The following is a 21,622-nucleotide window of genomic DNA, read 5'->3' as shown; positions in this document are numbered from 1 at the left end:
TAGGTGATTAACAGCATCCTTGTCTCCATCCAGAAACCTATGGATTCCTGGAAAACTGGTGTCCTCTCGTTCCCGTTTGGACCTTTATTCTCCATAGCAGTCTGGCTTGTGAGAGAGATTGCTTTAACATTTTGGTGCTGTAATTACCTTCATTTAAATGTTTTCTTGTTAAAGGGAGTTCAAGCAGCTGTCCCTGTTATGGGTTTTGATTTTTTGAAGTTCTTTTTCCCCAGAGGGAGTGGCCACAACACGTCTTATCTGGTGGTGAGTGGCTGTCATGATCTCTACAGCACCGCTTTACAGCGGCGTGCACAACTGGACCAGTTCTGACCGGATTCGCATGTGTGGCATCAACGAGGAGAGGTGAGGAGGCTGGGAAGTTGACTGTTGCCAGTTTCTAGTGTGTGGTATCTAAGCACCAGAAGTGTAGCCACACTAGGGCCTGGGGAGGAGTCCTGGGGAGGAAGCTGTTGTTTGTTTCTTATTTTCCTGCAATGTGTGAGTGGCCAGGTACCAACAATGCCATGCTGTCCCTGTTCAGAAGAAGGTGAGAAGGCCAACACATGACCTTTTGCCAGCTAGTGGTTGTCCACTCATTAGAACCTTCAGATTGTGGAGTAAGGGGAAGCTCAGGCGATTGCAATTTTTATTTGCGGCATCCGTGTTTGGTGATCAAGGATATATGTAAGATATTTTTGGCCTTTGATCTAAGCCTAGAAGCAAGGAGGTTTTATCATTCAGTCATACACTGGGAAATGTTAGTGGGTATTCTGGTGATGAGTGCTTCCTTGCCTCATGAGGCTAATGACAATTTGCTGTGAGATCCTTAAGTATCAAAGGAAGATCGAACTGCTTAATGTAGTTTTCATATGAAATTGATAGTCGGTGATCTTGCTTGATCTGTGTGTGTTTTCAATTGTCTTGTTCACCAAAATATTTAGTAGACCATGTGAGGCCATTTCCTGATCCTGCCCACTCCCATCCTACCCTAACCCCCCCAATTAAAGGGCTCAAAAGTCTATCACATACGGACTCGAAATGGCCTTCAAATTTTTTACTTGACTTTCATGACTCTTGGCCAAAGAGCAGTGTATGATGGTTGCAATGCCTTTCCCATTTTTAGACAGGGCATGGCTCCCCCATGTTTGATGGTGTTTAGCTGTTGTTTCTATCCATTGACTGTTTAAATCCAAATATATCAGATCAGTCACATAGAACATGGAACAATATGACTTCTCCTGGGATTCAAGACCTGGCATCTCCCTGGATAAGGCTTAGAAGTGTGTGCATGGGTGATTGTGCATATGGGGGAGTACTGGTCATTTTGAAGGGTGAAGGCACAGACATTTTTGTGTGTATTTACTTCCTTCTTCTGTTCTTAACTGGGGAAGTATGTACTTGTTTGAGGCTCAGGTTAGGAGAACAGACCTCATTTTTTAAAAACCATTAGTGTCTGGTAGTTTAATGTTCTGTATGCTGAGGAACAGGTTACAGATGGACTAAAAAGGAATTTAATTTTAGAATAGAGAAATCAAGACAAAGGAAAATAAGACGAAATTCTTCTCAGATCTGCATAAGAAAGTTATTTTCCTTTGCATATGATGTGTGTCCTTAGATAAATACTAAGAGATGATCTAGGGATGGCAGGGTGGTGGTATTGATTTGTGCAAATATTCATTGGCAGCTAGTTTTAACTAGTTGAGACTTTGATGCAGAAGTCTGGACTAGAGCCTTCAAAAAAATCAGTGGACAGTTTCCCTTGGTTCACTGCAGGAAGGGACTGAAACCTGATTTTTCCCTCTTTATGGACCTTTCTTGGGATGTTAAATTACCAAATGTACCTAGTGGTTAAGATGACCTTTTAAGCATTGTCACTTCTGATCTCATCTACCCTTTATTGTCGCCTTCTTGCTACAGTGTAGGCCATGCTACAGCTGATTTCCAAAATGTGATCTCACCTTATTTAAAAGTCATCTTCCTCAGTCATTCACAACTTGTAGAACCTAGAAATTCTGGGTAGAAAGCTGAATCTGGAGGTTAACTCTTATGGTATACTTATGTTCACTAGATGTAGCTGATGACCACAGGAACAGGGATAGGGGCTTTCTGCTGGCCCCAGGTGGCTGTCTCTAGACAAACCTCCAGCAAAATCTGTTTTCTTGTTTGCTTGCTTCCTTTCTTGCACTCCCTCATTCCTTCATTCAACAAACATTTGTTAACCCAATGAGAGCAAACCAATAGGTCATAGGACATCGGTGGTGAGTGCCGTAGAGTGGCATGGGCAGTTCCTGTACGGGTCCAGATGCAAGAATGACAAACTTCCTGGGGGAATAAGGGAAGGCTTCCCAGAAGCAGTGATGTTGGAGCCAGGGCTTGAAGGATAGGTGGGAGTTAGAGTGAGGGCTACTATATCCCACACAGTGTGCTGGGAAGAATGCAGCCTTGGGGCATGTTGGGACTCAGGCAGGGAGAGTCTGATGTGTGCCATGTAGTCAGGGCCCAGTGGGAACTGAAAAAGGGCCAGGTTGATAGTGGTGCTAACCCTTAATAATTAGGAAAACAGCCATGAAAGGTTATGGCCATTTCTGCTTTACGTTCAACAACGCTTTAAGCAAAACAACCCAGGGTTCGATTTTCAGTCCCGACTGTCCACTACCCGTACCCTTCTAACTTTGCCTTGTTGACCCACTTCTTCCCATGCACCCCTCCCCTGCAAGCTATTCCTGTCCCAGCCTCTTCTCTCAATGGAGTAATTTAACGTTTGCTTAGCTTTGCACACCCCTCTCCTCAGAGGATTTGAAACATGGCTGCATGACACTTTCCCAGAGCCTCAGGGGCTGGCACTCAGGCAGGCGTGGGTGTGGCCGGACTGGCCAGCACTGACCGTCCCGCTGCTACTTCCAGAGTCCCTGGGCTGGCTGTCTCTGCTGTTCTCCGGTAGCTGCCTTCAAGGGCAGGGTTTCTGCTTTCAAGGTACTTTTATGCAGGGTGGGAGCCCAGCAAGGGGGGTTAAGTATGCAGCTGGTCCTCCTACGTATTGTCAGGAGGGGAAAGAATGTAAATAAATAGCATCTTCCTTCTGTGGTCCCTCCTGTGGGGTTGGCCCCTTGCAACCATCCTCTCCCCAAAACCATTGCTGGCCAGTCTAGTTGGAACTCACTTCTCCCAGCCCAAGGCCGGGTATAGGTCTTGCTTCTCTGATCTCCCAGGAGTTGATGTCCAATTATGTCTTCCCTTTCCCTCAGGCCCCCCACCTTCCCTTCCTCAAGACCCCAACTACATCTCTACCCTTGCCTGCCCATATGATCATTTCTGTTTGTCACCAACAGTCACAGAGTCACAGCCAGCAGTGAACCCTTCCACTTCTGCCAGCCTGCCTGCCTTTTAAAGGGAACAAGCCTCCCCTGACCACGGTTAGCTCCTTTGGGAGCCCTGAAAAGATGGAGAGAGGCCCTTGATGATCCCTCTTGCCTTTTCTGCTTCTCCTACCATAAGTACAGTCTTGGAGTCCATCAGCAGTGCCCTGGTCCAGTGGGGGGTGGGCGGCTAACAGGGCCTTCTCTGGTCTTGTGGGGGTCGCTGTGGGCTCTCTGTCTGCCCTTTGGCTAGGGTGGCTAGTGAGGCCGGTTGCAGAGCTCAGGGCAAGGCTCTGAAGAAGGGGGATGAACCCCCAGGCAGTACCTCCCCAGAGGCCCAAAGCTCCCACTTGGCCTGTCACACCAGGGCTCCTGCCCCACTGGTATCTTCCCTACGCAGATAGTAGTACATTCTCTCTGTGCTCAAAATATCATACTTCCAGTGGTGTTTGTCCTTTCTTCAATTTCACCCTCCCAGTCTGACCTTTTTCTTTGGTCAGGATGTACCACTTTCTAAAATTCTTATCTGAAGTTTGGAGAAGACTTTTTGAGCAGGTTGGGGTACAGTTTAGTTTTCCTCTTTGGGACCTAGCTCTCTGACCTTGAACCCTTTCCTCTGTGATATACCAGCTTGAATTTGGAGCCTGTGGCCTTGAAGGCCTCTCTTTGGGATGGGAGAGAATGTGATGGTGCTGCGAGGCCAAGGGTACAGTAGGGAACTAGCAGGGGATAGGACACAGGCAAAGATAGGAAGGTAAGAGGGAGGGCACTGACTGGAGCTCAGTGGTACTCTAGAATAGGGGAAGAGGTACCCTGGAGGGAAAGAAGTCATGCCCTTGAAATGCCCCTCAGCACCCAGTGACCTGGTGGTCTTGAGTCAGCATCATTACATGTACTGATAAACGTGTATCTGCTTTAGGCAGGCCCATCGGGCGAACAGGGGATGATTCAGATTTACAACATGCAACAATGGAGTTGGTTATTTGTTTTAGCAAAGGATTACCCTTATGATACCTGCAGCCAGCTTCCCTCATAGGCCTAAAATAAGATTGCACTTAAGAAAAAAGTGATTGACATGCCTTTTGAGATCATCTGTAATTCTCCTCTCCCCTATTGGCAATACCCATTATCCCCTGGACAGTCACTTTGACAGGTCAGCTTCAGGGACAAGGCAGAGGGACTCGGGTGTCCTCCACACTTCTGGTGAGAGCCCCAGGAAACAGGATATATAATATGGCCCAAAGAGGGGAGTCTAGTCAGATTGGGTTCCTTTGCAGGAACGTGCAAAGCTCAGCATGGAGGCTCTGGTTTGTTACCTGGACACCCTCAGTTCCTTATGATTTTCCCAAAGCCATCAAGGGAAGTTAGGAAGGTTTTATGGGAACCCAGGCAGGCAGGGGGCATTTTGGGGGAAGATGGTGATGGCCCAAAGACTAGACCTCATGTCCCTTCTCTGGTTGTGTCTCCCATGCTAGAAGAGCACCTCTTTCTGATGAGGAGTCCACGACAGGTGACTGCCAGCACTTTAGATCTCAGGAGTTTTGTGTCAGCAGCAGTTTTTCCAAGGTAAGGGGCCATGTGGAGCCACATGTTGCCCACCAAAGGGTGGGGCTGAACAGCCCAGGCAACGTGCCCAGCCTGCCAACCCAAAAAGGGGGACAAGAGGGGACAGAAAGGATTAGGGTATTTCCCAGGAGTTGCTGTATGTGAGACAGAAATTGGTCAGCTGCTCTTTGCTTCTGCCAAGACCCAGTTGGTCGAGTTGCAGAGGACCAGCAGCTGCTTTTCCTGGGCCTTGGGACACTTGCACTGTCTGCAGAGAGCCAGCTAAGACGGGCGCACTACTCTGTCGTTGCAGGTGGAGCTCACAGCAGTTGGAAGTGGCAGCAATGCCCCGGGGACAGACCCAGATGGCAGTACAACAGAAAAACTTAGGCACAAGTCAGAAGATAAGCCTGACAACCCCCAGCCGAAAATGGACTATGCTGGGAATGCAGCTGAGGCTGAGGGCCTCTTGGTGCCACTGAGTAGCCCACGAGACGGGCTCAAGCTTCCCCCTCCTGACAACGCCGAGGCCAGCAACAGCAGGACTGACTGCTCCTGGACTCCCCTTGGCACCCAAATGAGCAAACAGGTTGACTGCTCACCAGCCGGTGTAAAGGCTTTGGACTCTCGGCACGGTGTTGCAGAGAAGAATACTTTCATTTTGGCAACTCTGGGAACTGGAGTACCTGTGGAGGGAACCCTGCCACTGGTCACCACTAACTTCAGTCCGATGCCAGCCCCCATCTGCCCCCCTGCTCCCAGTTCGGCGTCTGTCCCCCGGTCTGTTCCAGATCCATTCAAGCTTCCCCTTTCCATCCCTGCCCCAGTGCCCCATTCTGGGCTGGTACCTGTCCAAGTTGCCACTTCGGTGCCAGCTCCTTCCTCTTCCTTAGCTCCAGTCCCGGCTCTGGCTCCAGCTCCGGCCCCTCCATCCCTGCCCACACTCATCTCTGATTCGAAACCCCTCTCGGTTTCGGCCTCCGTCTTGGTGCCCGTGCCAGCTTCTGCTCCCCCTTCAGGCCCTGTTCCCTTGTCGGCTCCGGCCCCAGCCACACTCTCAGTCCCAGTTTCAGCTCCTCCCTTGGCTCTGATCCAGGCTCCTGTGCCCCCTTCAGCTCCAACCCTAGTCCTCACACCTGTCCCCACTCCAGTTCTGGCTACCATGCCAGCGTCTACGTCTCCAGCAGCTCCTGCTTCTCTATCAGTACCGATGCCCACCCCAACCCTATCTTCTGGCCCACCTTCTACCCCGACCCTCATCCCTGCTTTTGCTCCTACACCAGTGCCTGCACCCACCCCAGCCCCAATCTTCACTCCAGCCCCCACACCCATGCCAGCTGCCACGCCAACTGCCATTCCCACCTCTGCACCCATCCCAGCCTCCTTTAGTTTGAGTCGAGTGTGTTTTCCTGCAGCTCAGACACCAGCTATGCAAAAAGTCCCTCTGTCCTTTCAGCCAGGGACAGTACTGACCCCAAGCCAGCCGCTGGTTTATATCCCACCTCCGAGCTGTGGGCAGGCACTCAGTGTGGCCACACTGCCAACCACCCTGGGGGTCTCCTCCACTATTACACTCCCTGTCCTGCCATCCTACCTGCAGGACAGGTGTCTCCCTAGCATGTTGGCCTCCCCAGAGCTACGGTCTTACCCATATGCGTTTTCAGTGGCCCGGCCTCTGACTTCAGATTCTAAGCTGGTCTCTCTGGAGGTGAACAAGCTCCCCTGTGCCTCCCCGTCAGGCAGCACCAGCACCCAGCCTGCACCCGATAGGGTCCCTGGACCTTTGGCAGACACTTCCCTCTCCTCTGCTTCTGCTAAGGTGCTTCCAACTCCACAGCCTTTGCTGCCAACCCCCAGCGGGAGCTCAGCTCTACCGCACCCCACCAAGATGCCAGGTGGTGGCGAGCAGCAAACAGAAGGGACTTCTGTCACCTTCTCTCCCCTCAAGTCACCTCCACAGCTGGAGCGAGAGATGGCCTCTCCACCTGAGTGCAGTGAGATGCCACTTGACCTCTCCTCCAAGTCCAACCGCCAGAAACTTCCATTGCCGAACCAGCGCAAAACACCCCCCATGCCTGTGTTGACCCCTGTGCACACCAGCAGCAAGGCCCTCCTCTCCACAGTCCTGTCTAGGTCTCAGCGCACAACCCAGGCTGCTGGCAGCAATGTCACCTCATGCCTGGGCCCCAATTCCTCACCCTTCGTCATCTTTCCTGAGATTGTGAGGAATGGGGATCCAAGCACCTGGGTAAAGAACTCAACTGCACTGATCAGCACCATTCCTGGCACCTACGTGGGGGTGGCCAACCCAGTGCCTGCATCCCTGCTGCTGAACAAGGACCCCAACCTGGGCCTCAACCGAGATCCCCGCCATCTGCCCAAGCAAGAGCCCATCTCCATCATCGATCAAGGGGAGCCTAAGAGCACTAGTGCCCCCTGTGGCAAAAAGGGCAACCAGGCTGGGACTGAGGGACAACCAAGCACAGTCAAACGTTACACCCCAGCCCGCATTGCCCCTGGGTTGCCAGGGTGCCAAACCAAGGAGCTGTCTCTCTGGAAGCCCACAGGGCTAGCAAATATTTACCCACGGTGTTCAGTCAATGGGAAACCCACCAGCACCCAGGTCCTGCCTGTTGGCTGGTCACCTTACCAGCAGGCGTCTCTGCTTTCCATTGGCATTTCCAGTGCTGGGCAGCTCACCCCCAGTCAGGGGGTGCCCATCAGGCCTACCAGCATTGTTTCTGAGTTTTCTGGTGTGCCAACTCTTGGCCCCAGTGAAGCTGTACATGGACTTCCTGAGGGGCAGTCACAGCCTGGGGGCCCCTTTGCTCCAGAGCAGGACACTGGCACAAAGAACAAAACTTGCCGGATTGCTGCCAAGCCTTATGAAGAACAAGTCAACCCTGTCCTCCCGACTCTCAGCCCACAGACAGGGACCCTGGCACTGTCTGTTCAGCCCAGTAGTGGGGACGTAAGAGTAAATCAGGAGCCTGAGGAATCAGAGAGCCACCTCTGCCCTGATGGCACTCCTGAGATGGAAGGCCCCCAGGGGGCTTGTGGCCTGAAGTTGGCAGGAGACACAAAGCCTAAGAACCAAGTGCTGGCCACGTACATGTCCCATGAGCTGGACTTGGACACCCCCCAGAACCTGCACAAGATGCCGGAGCTGCCTTCGCTACCTCATGACAGCCACCCTAAGGAACTTATTTTGGATGTGGTCCCAAGCGGCAAGAGGGGCTCCAGCACTGAGCTTTCACAGCTTGGAAGCCAGGTGGACCTCGGGCGGGTGAACATGGAGAAGGTGGGTGGTGATGTGGTCTTCAATCTAGCCACCTGCTTCCGGGCCGATGGCCTCCCAGCTGCTGCCCAGCGGGGCCAAGCTGAAGTTCGTAGTAAGGCCGAGCAGGCTCGAGTGAAACAGGAAAGCGTAGGTGGCTTTGCTTGCAAGAACAAGTGGCAGCCAGACTCAGTGGCGACTGATGGGGTGACCGAATCTCTGACCCCCAAAAAAATGAAGTGTGGCAAAGAGAAGGATGCTGAGGAGCAGCAGCCACAGGCCGAGGTCGTAACCCAGAGTTCCCCTGGACCCAAGGTGAGTGCTGGGCTGAGGTTGAAGGCAGGGCCGACACACTGGGGGTCTGCTTTTGTACTACAGATGTCAACCTCCTGTGGCAGTATTCTTGAGTAGCTCTGTGAACAGAACTGATGGGAAGGCTCCTGTAAAGTGAGTGATGACCTGCTGTCCCCTTTCTAAGTCATATTATCTATATATGGTATTTTAGCATGGGGAGGGGCTGGCTTGTATTTTATAGGTTGTGGGAAATGATTCGGTCCCTGAGGCTAGGGAAGTCACTATCCCAGATGAGGATGGAAAGTAGAAGAAGGTATTGGCAACAGAAATCAATTAATGTCAGGCCCTTCCGTGCATAACCATCCTTCCTTTTCTTTCACTGAGACTGACTGCTGGCCTTGAGAACTTGGGGCCCAGGGAGAGAAGGGGCCTTTGACAAGCTTGGTCTCTGTATCACTGATGAAGCCTGCTCTGGATTTGCTTGGAGTTTTGTGTGGCCAGAACCAATTAGTTCTGGGCTCATCCACCAGTTCCCTACCCTCTTAGTGCTTGGAGTGACAGCTTCGGATTTCGGCCCATTGGGAATTTGCTGTGCGAGGCAGGTGGGCATTTGGGTCAGGGTTCTTAATAGGCTAAGAATGATGGCAGGGTTTTAGGCAAAAATGCAGGCCAAGAGGGTCAACTTGAATCCAGTAGTCCTCCAGATGGGATGCAGAGGCCACACTGGTGATCCAAGGAGATTCTTGAAACAGTTGAGGATAGGACTTATTGAACATAGGGAACAATTTGAAATTGTGTTAACAAACCTTCCGATTGGATGTTGACATAACACTCACGAACAGATTTCTAGCCAGAGGGCCGTGAATTTGTTTGTGGCAGAAGTTCTTAGTCTTTTTTGGACCACAGTGTGCTTTGAGAAGCTGATGAGACCCTGTCCCCAGAAACACGACCTCAGAATTTTGCCAATAATGTCAAGGGATTCTTGGACCCACCCCCTCCCCAAAGCCCACCCATGGACTCCAGATTAAGAACCCTGGGGATAGAGTTTGGGTGAGTTTTTCTCAATGAACTCGCAACCACGCCTGTATGGCAGAGATTTGCCAAGTAGAAACACAGGCAATGACATAGCAGAGCATATGTATAGCGTTTGCTTAGGTAACTGTGATATGCCCTGGGTGGTGGTAAAAGTTGATGTCATTTTAGGTGTTATTGTCTGTTGAACTCCTACTACATACCAAGTGCTTCCTACAACCCTTACCTAACTTACAATAACTTACCAATAACTCTAAGAGGTGGCTGCTGTGCTCACTTTACAGATAAAAAAATGAAGGAAACATACTGAGGGGGTAAGTTACCCAAAGCTACACAGCCACTAAATGGCAGAGCTGGAACTCAGACTCTGGTCTTGTTAGTTGCAAAGTTCGTGCCCATTTCCAGCTAGGCCACACTATCATCCACTCTCCTGTATGTATAGCTGTTTCACTGACCAGTTAGCAGGTGTTTGTTGAGTGGCTACTAAATGCCAGTTGCTCCCAGGCAGTGGGACTACATCTTTAGGAGGGCGCTATGCCATTTTGGTGAGGAGTGTGCTCTCTGGAGCCAGGCATTGTGTCCGAGTTTGAATCTTGGTCCTGTGTCTTCCCAGCTGTGTGTTACCAGTCAAGTTACTGAATCTCTCTGGCCCTCAGTTTTCTCATCTGTACAATGAAATAATAGAATCTATTCATAGGTCTGTGTAAGGATTAAATGAGACTATGATGTGAAATGTCTAGAACGGGCACATTGATAGAGACAGGAAGTAGATGGGTGGTTGCCTAAGACTGGAGGGGATGGGGAATGGGGAGTGGTGGCTTCCTGGGTATGGGGTTTCCATTTGGGGTGATGAAAAGTTCTGGAACTAGATAGTGATGACCGTTACACAACTCTGTGACTACTAAAAATAATGAGTTGTAAACTTAAATAAGTGAATTGCATGGTATATCTCAATAAATTATATGTTAACAAAGCGGTTGTTTAAAAGAGATTAAATGAGATGATGCAGGTAAATGCTTAGATCTGCGCCTGGCATAGTAAGTGCTCCATAAGTGTTCTCGGCTGCTGTTCTTATTGTTAGTATTACCAACAAAATAGATGTGGTCCCTGCTTATGTCTTGCATGTGACTCGATGACAGGCAGGCACTGCCCCTTACCATTTTAGATGAACAGTTCACTGGGCCCACTGAAGAGGGGAGAGAATAAAGTGACAAGATATCAGGGGCTTGAAGTAACTCTTAGCAACTGCTATAATGATTTAGTAAATGTCCATTTTGGTGGAGAGTAAATTACTTAGATCTTTCATTTCTTACGTTCCATTTTCGTGAGAAAGAAACTGTTGATAAGCAAACGAAGATCAGGGTTAATTCAAAACAGCCCCTTTCAGGGTATGGAATACCAAGAATCAGAATTGTCTCCTGTCTCCTACACCACCTGCCCCAAGGCCTCATGGAATCCTGAAGGGCCTTCTGAATCATAAGCAAAGAAAGAGTTCTGCTTCATCTGCAGCTGGGTGTATTTTATTGTTTTCTCATCCTCTGAAAAATTCTTTGGAAAACCTTTCAAAACTCTATTATCCAGAACATTCATCTTACACAGTCTCCCCATCCTCCCAACTTCTTGCCAAGTTGGAGTGTGTGACATATTTTTACTCTCAGGTCTGCCCTTGCAGAACATACAGATAGAAATCCCTTCTAGATGTTCTGTTTTACTTGTTTTTGTCTGTCTTAGGAAGTAAAAGTTAATGATCTGCACTTGAAAGAGCCAGCTAAAAATGATATTCAGAAATAAATAGGACATGTTCAAATTCATGTGCATTTTAACTGTATTCCCCCTGACTTATTGTAGTTTTTCTCTGGCCATACCTGAAGGTCAGATTTTAAGCAGCAGTTCCCATCCTCCTCTTTCCTCTCCAATTAATTCTTTCTCCTAACACTTCGGTTTGTAGGAACTGGCAGCAAGCAAAGGGGGAAACTGAACTTGCATTTTCAGCTCAGCCCTCTGTTGGAAAAGAAGCAGGAGGAGGTTAAGGGCTAGTAAGAGTCCCTGGAATTTGATGGGGAATAGTGACTCCCTATCCCTGGAGAATTGAGGACCCCTCTCCTCTGCCCCCACCCTGCCTCAGAAAATGTTCCATCAGTAAAATATCTGCTCTCCCCTTTGCTGGAGCTAGACAGTGATAACCTTCCAGAAGGCAGCATGTGTATCTGCTTAGGGGGAAAACAAGTTCTCCTTTCTTCCTAGGGCCTACTTTCATTGTTAAAAGGTTTTGCTTATTCTGCACTCCCTAGATACTAGAATACTGAAAATTTCTACTTTGCCCTATTTCTTATTTAGTGGCATGGAGAGACCTCAAAGCTTGTGACAATATGTGACCATTAGGCAGAGAGTGTCCTTGTAGCATGGATGCACAACCATTGTGCTTATCTGATGTACTGGGTGGTGGTGGTGTGAGTGGGGCTGAGCAAAAACATTTGAGGATGCCATTAGGGAAGGAGAGGAGTAAGACCTGACACAGAGGCCCAGGCTGGGAGCCCAGGGCCCCGGGTCTTTGTCTTAGCTCTGCCACTTCCTCACTGCAGGCACAGTGTGCTAACTGGCAGGTTTGCCTGGCAAGTAGCAGCCCATGAGTGAGCGGACACCTTGCCTGGCCAAATCGTTTAACCTCTTATTTTGGAGCCTTAGTTTCCTCGTCTGTTCAGTGGGGATGACACTAACTCCTCTCAGGGTTGTTGGGAAGATCAGATCAAATAACAGAGAGGAGAACTTTTGAAAGAGTTGGAAGTGCTATGGAGCATAAAACTATGAACAGTGCCTGGACTCTTGCAGTACCTTCCTAAGCATGGGGAGATTGAATTTCTCCCATGTTGTGCCTTTCTTGTTGCCTTAGTCAAACCTGTTTTCTGACGTTAATTTACATGTGAAAATTTCTCTTGAGTTGACCCGTCCTGAGAATTATGTTCAATGGCTGGCGTCAGTACCACTCACAGTGAAGTCATTTGGACAGTGTGGTCTCCCGACTTGCAGAAGAGGCATTTTTGTTTTCTGCCTGTCTCCCCATTGCTGTTTGTATATAGAAAGTATGGGACCTTTTAAAATGACTTTGGGTGTTTATTCCGCTTGTGATTGCAGACTGTGGACCTGTAAAAATGATGGGGTGTGGATGTCTGTGGGGATTATCTGGGGCATAGATTTTATTCCCCAAAGCCACTGTAGCTTGCTGTGGAAGGCAGTAGGCAGCCCCATCCCCCTGACCCCGACTTGGATCACTCATGTCCATGAGTCAGAAACGGGGCACAGGACTCAACAATAGTAGAGCTTTCTGAAGAAGCAAAACTGACCTCACACCTGACTCTCTCTACCTCTCCACAGTGCCGGAAGCTGCCTAGTGACTCCCAGGAACCCACCAAGAAAAGCCCCAGGGAGGCTTCAGATTCAGGAAAAGAGCACAATGGAGTCAGGGTAAAGCACAAGCACCAGAAGCCAACAAAGCTGGGGTCCCAGTCTCCAGGAAGGCGAGCCGATGGCCATGAGGAAGGTAGGCCCCACAGGTCCTGGCCCTCTGGGCTGGGCTGTAGAAGGATCCCTTGGTGGGTCGGGGAAGGGGAGGCTCTGAGCCTGCCCAGAAAAGTACAACTTCCTTACTGTGGAAGGCAAGGGAGAAGGGCTTATTCTGCTCGGCCTGGTTGCTAGGATAAGGCACTCTCTGAAGGCTGAAGATAGTTGTTTTCAGACAAAAGTCAGTCCTGCAACCTGTTACTCTGCAGTGGGTCTAGGCTCAGAGACGAAAAGGTTTTAATGAGGATTGAGACTAAAACAGCAGAATGGGGTGGGAGGTTCATGATACTGTTTTCTCTATCTTCAGTATATTTGGAAACTCCCTTAATAAAAAGTTAAAAATTGATACCTAGCTAGCTAGGAGGTTTAGAGAAGTCCTAAAGCCCTTATTATTTAGGGAACACACAGGAGGTTTGGGATGGGAGGTGTTTACTTAACCTGTATGCTCCACCACTGATAGTTCCTAGGTGCCTTCATCAGAGAGAGAAGCCTAAATATTCCTGCCCACAGTAGCCTGTGTTTATGGCCTTGCCCATCTGACATGAGCTGTTTCTTTGTTTGTTCTCATGCAGCAGTTTGCCTCTGTCAGCCACTCTTTGCTCCCATCTTCCTGCCTTGCTCAGTCTTCTAGGATCCATTGAGGTTGCCCCTCTCTGGGACCTGCTCCAGCTTAGTTATAACTTTGTGGAGGTGCAGCCTCATAGTCGTACAGGCAGCCGGGTCTTCAACTTCTTGGCATGCTGGCAAATCGATTCTGTACCCTGCCTTTTTTGGTGTCAGCAAAAATGACCCAGCTCCCTGTTTTCAAAAACCATAGGAAAGTGCTCTAAGAGAATACATAGGTGACAGCAGTATAAGGGGAGCTAATAAGTGTCACCCAGGGAAAATACAAACCCTCCTCTGATTTTAACATCCTGGGTCTCTCAAGGGGGCTTTCCAGTCTTTAGATTCTGCCTGTGATATTTCTGTCATCTGCCCTGAAACCCTAGGTTCTTTGGAAAAGAAAGCAAAGAGCAGTTTCCGCGACTTCATACCAGTGGTTCTGAGCACCCGGACACGCAGTCAGTCTGGTGAGTGAGTCTGAGACCATGGCCCATCTTGGCCTAGGTGGAGAGTCAGGAGTTTGATTCACTGTGCCAAGATACCCAGCTCCTTGCAGAGACAAGAGAGCTCAGAGTGGGGGTGGGGGTACTGCCCATGGTTTTAGGACTGTTTGCTTATTAGCCTTTCAGAACAGGGATTTGACATCTCTTCTTGGCAGCCAATGGTGGAAGGAGGAGAGGCCTGCACCACTCACAAAAACTGGTCTACTCCGAGCTTTGGCATCTCACAATTATTGGGGCCAGTCTTGGGCATGGGACATTTATTTTAACCTTTGAGCCTCTGTCTTACTGCCCTAGGTGGTAGGCATCATTAAAATTGGAAATGGTCACTGAGTCATCAGCAGGGCCAGCAGAATCAAATTTGGTCCCCTGAATTTGTATTGCTCAACCCCCAGTGTCTGAAAATGATAGTCCTTTCTAGCCACCACTATTGTTTGCTAGCCTCCATGCTACTCTGTAGCACAGGAAATGGTTACCCTGGTTCAGCCAGATTTCAGTGTAAGTAGCTAGAATTGGGTAGCAGGGCACAGTGTAAACTCAGTTACCTGACATTCTCTTAACTGGCATCTCAGCACATGGGGAACGCAATGGTCGGCGGAGCTCTGAATGACAACCTGGAGGCCTTGGAAAGTCCTGAAGTGTCCTCTGAATCATGGAAGAGTGATTACATTAGGCCAGTTCCATTTTACTGTTAGACACACTGTACTGCATTCAGTTCTCTGGAAATTGGTGATCCCGGTGTGATCTTGATGGTGACTCCGTATTGACCAGAATACTTCATTCCCTGCCTCTTCTGTATAATGGAAAGCTTGCTGGATATTTGCTGTCTTTAAGTGGTCTGACTGACTGGAAACTGTGTTCAAGGGCTGCTCTGTTTGCCTCGCGCCATTTATTTCTTCTGCTGACCTTGCTTGGGTTTGGGAATTGTTGAGTTACTAGCCAGGCCTGGGGAGTAAGATGGTGGTGCCTCAGAGCTGCTTCTGAGGAAGACGTCAGAGGTGCTGTAGAGCTAAATGTGGGCGATTCAGGGTTGTACTTCTGTTGTTAGCAGAGTTGAAGGAAGGAGTGGGAAGGAGAATGGCCTCTTGGCAAAGTGGCAGAGGAGGGAAGGAGAGGACCCATCATACTGGGGTGGTGGGGAGAAGAGGAGGGGGAAGTGCCTGCCCAGTGGGGCTGGGGCAGGAGGAGGTACCAGAGGGAAAGCTCCACCCCTGGACTCTGGGCCACTCAATAGGAAGTAGGGTAAATGTAAGGGAAGAGGGTCTGGCTGAGGAGCATTTGGGCAGGACTAACCCAAGCTGTGTCACAGGAAAGGGGCTCCTTGCTTCGCTTTTCCTGAGACTCTGTTGCAGTAATTCTGCTTGTTCACGGTGGCTCTGTCAGCAAGATTGGGGGTCACATAGTGAGCGTGGTGGGGACACCATGCCAGTCTGCCCTTCATCACCTTTACTACACCCTGATTTCCCAAAGGGCAGGACCTGTGGCCCTCTCCTGCCCTTGCAATGCTTGGCATCTTGTAAGCACTAAGTAAGAGTTTGTGGAATGAATTAAAGCGGCATGGCAACTGGCTGAGGAAGGGCGTGTGGTTGGGATACTCATAGTTGTGTGGTATATTGGACTCTGTAAAATACTCATGGGTGAATTACCTCATTTGAGCCTCAAAACAGTCCTGTGAGGCCAGTAAGGGCAGAGAACAGCCCCCCCATTTTATAGACAAGGAGACAGAAATGAAAAAACGTTCCCAGAGCATACAGCTCGTAACTGGCAGAGCCTGAACATGAACCCAGACCTTCAAACTCCTAATCCAGGGCACTTGCTTCGACACCATACTCTTTGTCCTTTGAAGAGGTGCCTGACCGTGCTCTGTACGTCCCATCCACAGGAAGCATCTGTAGCTCATATGCGGGTATGGCAGACAGTGACATGGGAAGCCAGGAAGTCTTCCCTACCGAGGAGGAAGGGGAGGTGACCCCCACCCCAGCTAAACGTCGGAAGGTGAGAAAGACCCAACGGGACACCCAGTATCGCAGCCACCATGCCCAGGACAAGACTTTGCTGAGCCAGGGCCGCCGGCACCTGTGGCGAGCCCGAGAAATGCCCTGGAGGACAGAGGCTGCCCGGCAAATGTGGGACACCAATGAGGAGGAAGAAGAAGATGAGGAGGAGGGCCTGGTGAAGAGGAAGAAACGGAGACGGCAGAAGAGCCGAAAATACCACACTGGGGAGTACTTGACTGAGCAAGAAGAAGAGCAGAGGCGGAAAGGGCGAGCAGGTAAGGCTGGCCTGGGGGCTGCTGCCCAGTGAGCTGCTGTCACCCATCCCCACACCACAGTGACTTTGGCTTCTGGGGACCCTCAGGCATCTTGGGTGTTCCCACCTCTGCCTTGTCCAGCCGCCAAAAGCCTGTGCATCCATAGAAACCTGGTGCTGTGAATTCCAGCTGCCAGAGGGGGTCACTCCGCTCCAGCTCGGAGGTTCTGGCTTAGGGCGGAGATCAAATGAGATTGACTGACCTACAGGTGAGCTGAGAACATGAAGGCCCGAGCCCTCCAATTTCTTAAAAAGTCTGAACCTGTGGGTCAAGGCCACAGTGACATCCTTGGCATGGGACAACTTGATACCAAGGAGTTCTGTGGCTGGCTTGAGGGAGCTGAGTCTGTTGGGAGATGGGGTTTTCTCTTCTAGAATCCTGGGTTCAAGAAGAAAGGGTTTTGGCTGCTTTTCCCAGGATGGCCTCCAGCCCCTAAACTAAATGAAGGACAATGATTTCCTCAATTCAACAGAAGAACTTCAAGTAGAAGCGGGCCCAACTGTGCTTTCTTGGTTAAAGCCACAAAGGTTATTACGAGGCATAGTGAAGCTTTGAGGTGACCAGAGGTGGCATCATTTTGTTGGATCTGAGTTGGAAAAGCAGGCAGCCCAAGGAGAAAACCAGACTTTCTTTGGCCACAGCAGATGCTATGTAATCATGTAATAATCATGGAGGCACAGACTGTCACCGAGGCTAATACCAGCATGCTCTACTAAGTACTGTTCAGGCCCATTCCTGTAGTGGATTTCTAGATGAGCAAAAAGGACAACTTTGGGTTTCATGAGAACATCTCTGTCTGTCACTCTCTTTCTCTGACCTCTGCCCTTGAAGCAATAATTGATTGTCTCTGATAATGTATTCATCCTAAGCTGCCAGTAAATATTTATAGTCTCCTTATTAGTAAAAACTGAATAACCAATAACCGCATACTGAGTGGGTAGTAGATTCTTGGTTTGCTGTAATGCGAAGAAGGCTAAACCTCATTTCCAGCTGTTTCTGTGTCAATGTATACAATACCTATCCCTACACTTAAGAGGGTAATTGAGCTAATTTTCATCAACTATGTGAGAGAGTGGGGATAATTTTCCCTTTCCTCTGCCAGCGCCATAATGGATTGGTTAAGAATGAGTTTTCAAGCCATTGGCCTCAGCGACTTGTGTTAGGATGAAGAGATGCTTTTGTATCACCCAGTCTTCTCAAATGAGAATGGTTTCCTAGAAGCTTGGAAGCTTCTGTGGAACTTGTTAGTTTTTGGAACCAGAAGTACCTTCAAGGTTGCCTGGTCCAGTTTTCAACCCAATGCAGAGATCTCTACAGCTTTCAGATAGGTAGTCTTTACTTAAACCTCTCTAGGAGCATGGAGAACACCACTTAGCAAGCATCCTGTTTGGTGTGAGGGCAGCTCTAGTTGTTGGAGAATAGGTCGTTCTCCCACCATGTGTGTGTATCTCAGATTCGAGTTGAGGCTGTTGGCTTTGGCGTATGGTGTGGTCACTGTCCTCCAGATCTGATAGTGACATCTTCATGAATGAGTTGCCTGGCAAACATCTCTCTTCTCACTCAGAAAGCTCCAGTCCCTCCTATTACTACCTGTCTTCCAGGTTGACATCGGGAATTCAGGCAGAGGCCAGACTGGACAGGTCACCTTACTCCTATCTGTGCCTTATGGCCTTTCTTTCGTCTTGGGCTTGGGTACCTCCCTTCTTTACCCATGGTGCTGGTAGGAGGAGCCAAAGAGCTATTTCCACTTGTACACCTGCTGCCTCCACTCTGTTAATTTCCAGGGGCTACTATGAAGCCTTTGCTCTGCCACAATTGACTGAACTCTAGAGCCTGCCAGGCCCTGGGTAAGTGGGGTCAGGGCTGCTGCTTTTCCTGCGGCGGTGACTGCGGTACTATGGCCTCCCCGTGTTTCCTGAGGACCTCACAAGGCACAGTTCTGTTCCTTCCTCTTTTACTTCAGCCCAAACTTGTTGCCTCAAAAGCCCTGGTTTAGAATGTTCTGGCTGGAAGTACCATTAGAAGCCATCTAGCACAGCAGTTCTTGGGTGGGTGTGGGGACCCACCCACCAGTAGGTTGAGGTTAGTTGGGGGAAGGGAGTGGTATGACAGCTGACTTTCTAAGAGCTGTACATAACCTACAGCCTATTCCTCATACAGTACTGATGGCTCCCACATTTGGATCTGCCATTGGCAGTGTCAACATGAGGGCACATGCCTTGGTCGGGGCAGGCGACTTGAGGACACTTGCACCTTGCTCACCCTTTCGTTTCACAAATTGGAGAAACTGAGGCTGCAGTTATTCATTTCACAGACATACTGATCTTTTGCCATGTACTAGGCATGGTGGTCAGTCCTGGGGGGGAGATAAAGAACAAACACATGGGTGTGGCCCTACTTAAAGAGCCTGCCTTTAATACAAAAATGATGCCTTAGTCTTTATAGTGTGTTTTAAAGGGGGTTTGCATTGTTACTTCATTTAATTCTCATACCAGTCCTGTGATGTGGGATATATCCTCCCCATTTAATAGACGTAGAAACTGAGGCCCGGGGAGATTATGACTTGTGTGTAGCCAATCATACAGCTAGTGGCCAAGCCATGTAACACTAATAATAGTTAAGAGATAAGAGTAAACCCAACCTATCTCGCCTCTACATGGGGTTGAGGACTGACCTGTGGAATGAGGCTCGTTGTAATGGAGTTCCCAGTGCGACTCAGGGATCCCTGCTCTGGAGCTGGAAAGAGCCGTAAGAATCATAACCCTGCCTTTTAAGATTAGAAAGCACTTTGTTCAGTGAGCTGTGGCTAGAATTAGAGATGTTGTCCAGTATATTCCAGTGACTTAAAGGGAAAGCAGCAGGTTTCTGGGATTGCCCACCAGCTTTAATCTCAGGTTTCTGGGATTGCCACTAGCCAATGGTGCCTCCTAGTGTCAGGGAGTTTCTGTGGCTTTGATCTCTGTGTCCTCAGAGAGTGACCAACAGGGTTGTCAGGTGGGTAGAGCTGAGGCTCTGAAGGAAGCCGCCTACCACTTACTCCCCAGCCCCATAAACTTCATACTTCAGCAGAGCTGCTAAATTTGCTTTCATACAGAATGGAGAGAAAGAGACAAAAGGCATGGCGAAGAAACCGAAAAGAAAGTTCTGATTTGCTCTGGGCTGTGGGGAAATCCTTTTGAAATTACCCTCATTTTGGGCACAGTCAGATGGGCTGCTCCCTGCTGGCAGGGCTGGGAGTTGTCACCTGCTTATAGAGGAGGAGCTTTGGTGTCGAAACGGTCCACTTGAGAAGCATTTGGTGGAAGTCAGCACTGCACTAGATACTGGTAAGCTGATAGTTACACAACTTTGCACTGAGATTCTAATCCCCAACGCCCTCTGCTTCATTTTAGGGGAGGGCTTAGCTTTTCTGTGTTCCACTCCCCTGAAATCCATTCTTTCTTATTTCTTGCCTTCAGATTCAAAGGCCTGTAAACAGAAGACTTCCTCTGAAAGTTCAGAGCACCTCCTCAGGAACAGGAATCTTCTCTTGCCCAACAAAGCCCAGGGGATCTCGGATTCACCAAATGGTTTCCTCCTGAGTAACCTGGAAGAGCCAGCCTGCCTTGAAAATTCAGAAAAGCCATCAGGAAAACGCAAGTGCAAGACCAAGAACATAGTGAATGTCTCCAAAGAGGTAATGGTGTGTTGCCAGTGAGGGGAGCTGTGGGAGAGACGAGTGGGCTAGGGTAGCAGCCCCTCAGTCAGCAGGCCTCTGAGTGACTGAGTGAGTGAGGGGATGCAGAGGATCAAATCAGCCCATATTTATGAAAGTATTTTAAACTCTACAAGGGTCAGGGGTCGGATTTGAAGAATGGAAACTAAAGTAGTAGCTAACAATACGTGTTTGCAAACTAGAAGGCTTTGCAAACCATGATGGCTTTTCCATGACAATCTTTGGATCTCCTTTGAGTTAAGGAAGAGTTACAGAATATGGCAGGATGCTAGCCTGAATAGCTTGTTAACATCCAATCAAGAATCTTTTGTCTGGGCTTAAGTCACTGGAAACCAATCAGGGAGGTCTCTGACTCAGTCATGATAGAAAACAACTTGTAGCAGCAAAGATATTGGTGTCCAGACAAAGGTTGCTTGACGATGGGGCTGAGGGAATTTCTCTTGGGCCCTGTTACAGCCACCCTTCCCCATCCGCACCCCCAGTTCCTTTGCTTCTCATGGAAGCAGAGGCGTGAAGTGGGCACTCACCAGACAGTAGCCAGGCAAGCATGCTAGAACCCCTGTTCAAAATCAACCTGTCTTTTGGGTCTGATGCTCATGGTGTTGGTGTTGGGTTCCACATTGTACAATTCAAAGAAATCACAGTCCTCATCCTGGGTGAGCTTTACGTTTGAAGCAGTGAAAGTCCAGGTTCAGACGTATGCCTGTAATGTGTATTTGTTGTTGACAACCAAAAAAAGGTCACATTGGGCTTGTTTGGGCTGCAGAGCAGGCATCCCTGATAGTGCTGTCAAAGGGCAGGAGACCCAGGTGCTTGTTGTCTCCATCTCCTCTCCCCTCCCCTTCATGGAATGGGGTTCCAGCTCCAATAAGGTACTTAAACCTATCTGCTCATCTTTAAAAATGGAGATCATACTCCATGTCCTTTCCATCTCACAAGGGTACTTGGAGAAACAAAGGAGGCAATGGTTGTTAAAGGCATTCACAGCCCTAAAGTGCTCTCTGAGGTTGGTGTATGTCCTTGAGCTTCAGGTCAAGGCAAAAATGAGGGGACAGAGCACTGAGTGGCACAGCAGCAGTGTCCATTCCCTGGGACTCCCAGAGCGGGCAGCGGAGGAGGAGAGAAGTTGGGTCTGTGCTGAGAGCTCCCTTCACGTGAGTGCTCATAATTCCCACAGCAGCACTGTTGTTCTCATTTTATGGTGAGGAAACTGAGACTTGGGGAAGTTAAGGACTTGCCTTAGGGTATTCAGTGGTTATAAGTGACAGAGTTGGGACATGAAGCAGGTCTAGCTTCCCCCAAAAGCCCTGGCTCTTTCCAGATGCCTTCACCCTGTGAATGGATGGCTTCTATCTGTATCCAGAAGACACTTGGGGAGGGGCAGCCAGGCAGGGACACCCTACAACCCCCAGCAGCTCTGGTGAAAGGTGG

General features: G+C 49.4%; 1 protein-coding gene across 7 annotated transcripts in view; it reads left to right on the top strand.

Annotated features, from left to right (window-relative positions):
- Positions 1-21,622, top strand: part of BCORL1 (BCL6 corepressor like 1) — a 58,984-nt gene that overhangs the window by 18,017 nt on the left and 19,345 nt on the right. For 5 of the 7 annotated variants that reach the window (XR_008995014.1, XM_036910961.2, XM_057495292.1 and 2 more), the window contains exons 2-8: positions 234-363; positions 4,832-4,922; positions 5,215-8,493; positions 12,877-13,042; positions 14,052-14,132; positions 16,048-16,437; positions 19,935-20,152. Coding sequence is in view for 6 of the 7 variants with exons in the window: in XM_036910961.2 (XP_036766856.2) it covers positions 278-363; positions 4,832-4,922; positions 5,215-8,493; positions 12,877-13,042; positions 14,052-14,132; positions 16,048-16,437; positions 19,935-20,152 (4,311 nt within the window). In the remaining variant the exon portion in view is untranslated. Of the gene's footprint in view, positions 1-233; positions 364-4,831; positions 4,923-5,214; positions 8,494-12,876; positions 13,043-14,051; positions 14,133-16,047; positions 16,438-19,934; positions 20,153-21,622 lie in introns of those variants that run through there. The other 2 variants (XM_057495295.1, XM_057495294.1) reach the window with 2 other exon arrangements.

The sequence above is a fragment of the Manis pentadactyla genome, chromosome X (genome assembly GCF_030020395.1).
Source record: "Manis pentadactyla isolate mManPen7 chromosome X, mManPen7.hap1, whole genome shotgun sequence".
NCBI lineage: Eukaryota > Metazoa > Chordata > Mammalia > Pholidota > Manidae > Manis > Manis pentadactyla.
The sequence above is the reverse complement of the archived record's forward strand: the minus strand, read 5'-3'. Positions and strand labels throughout refer to the sequence as shown.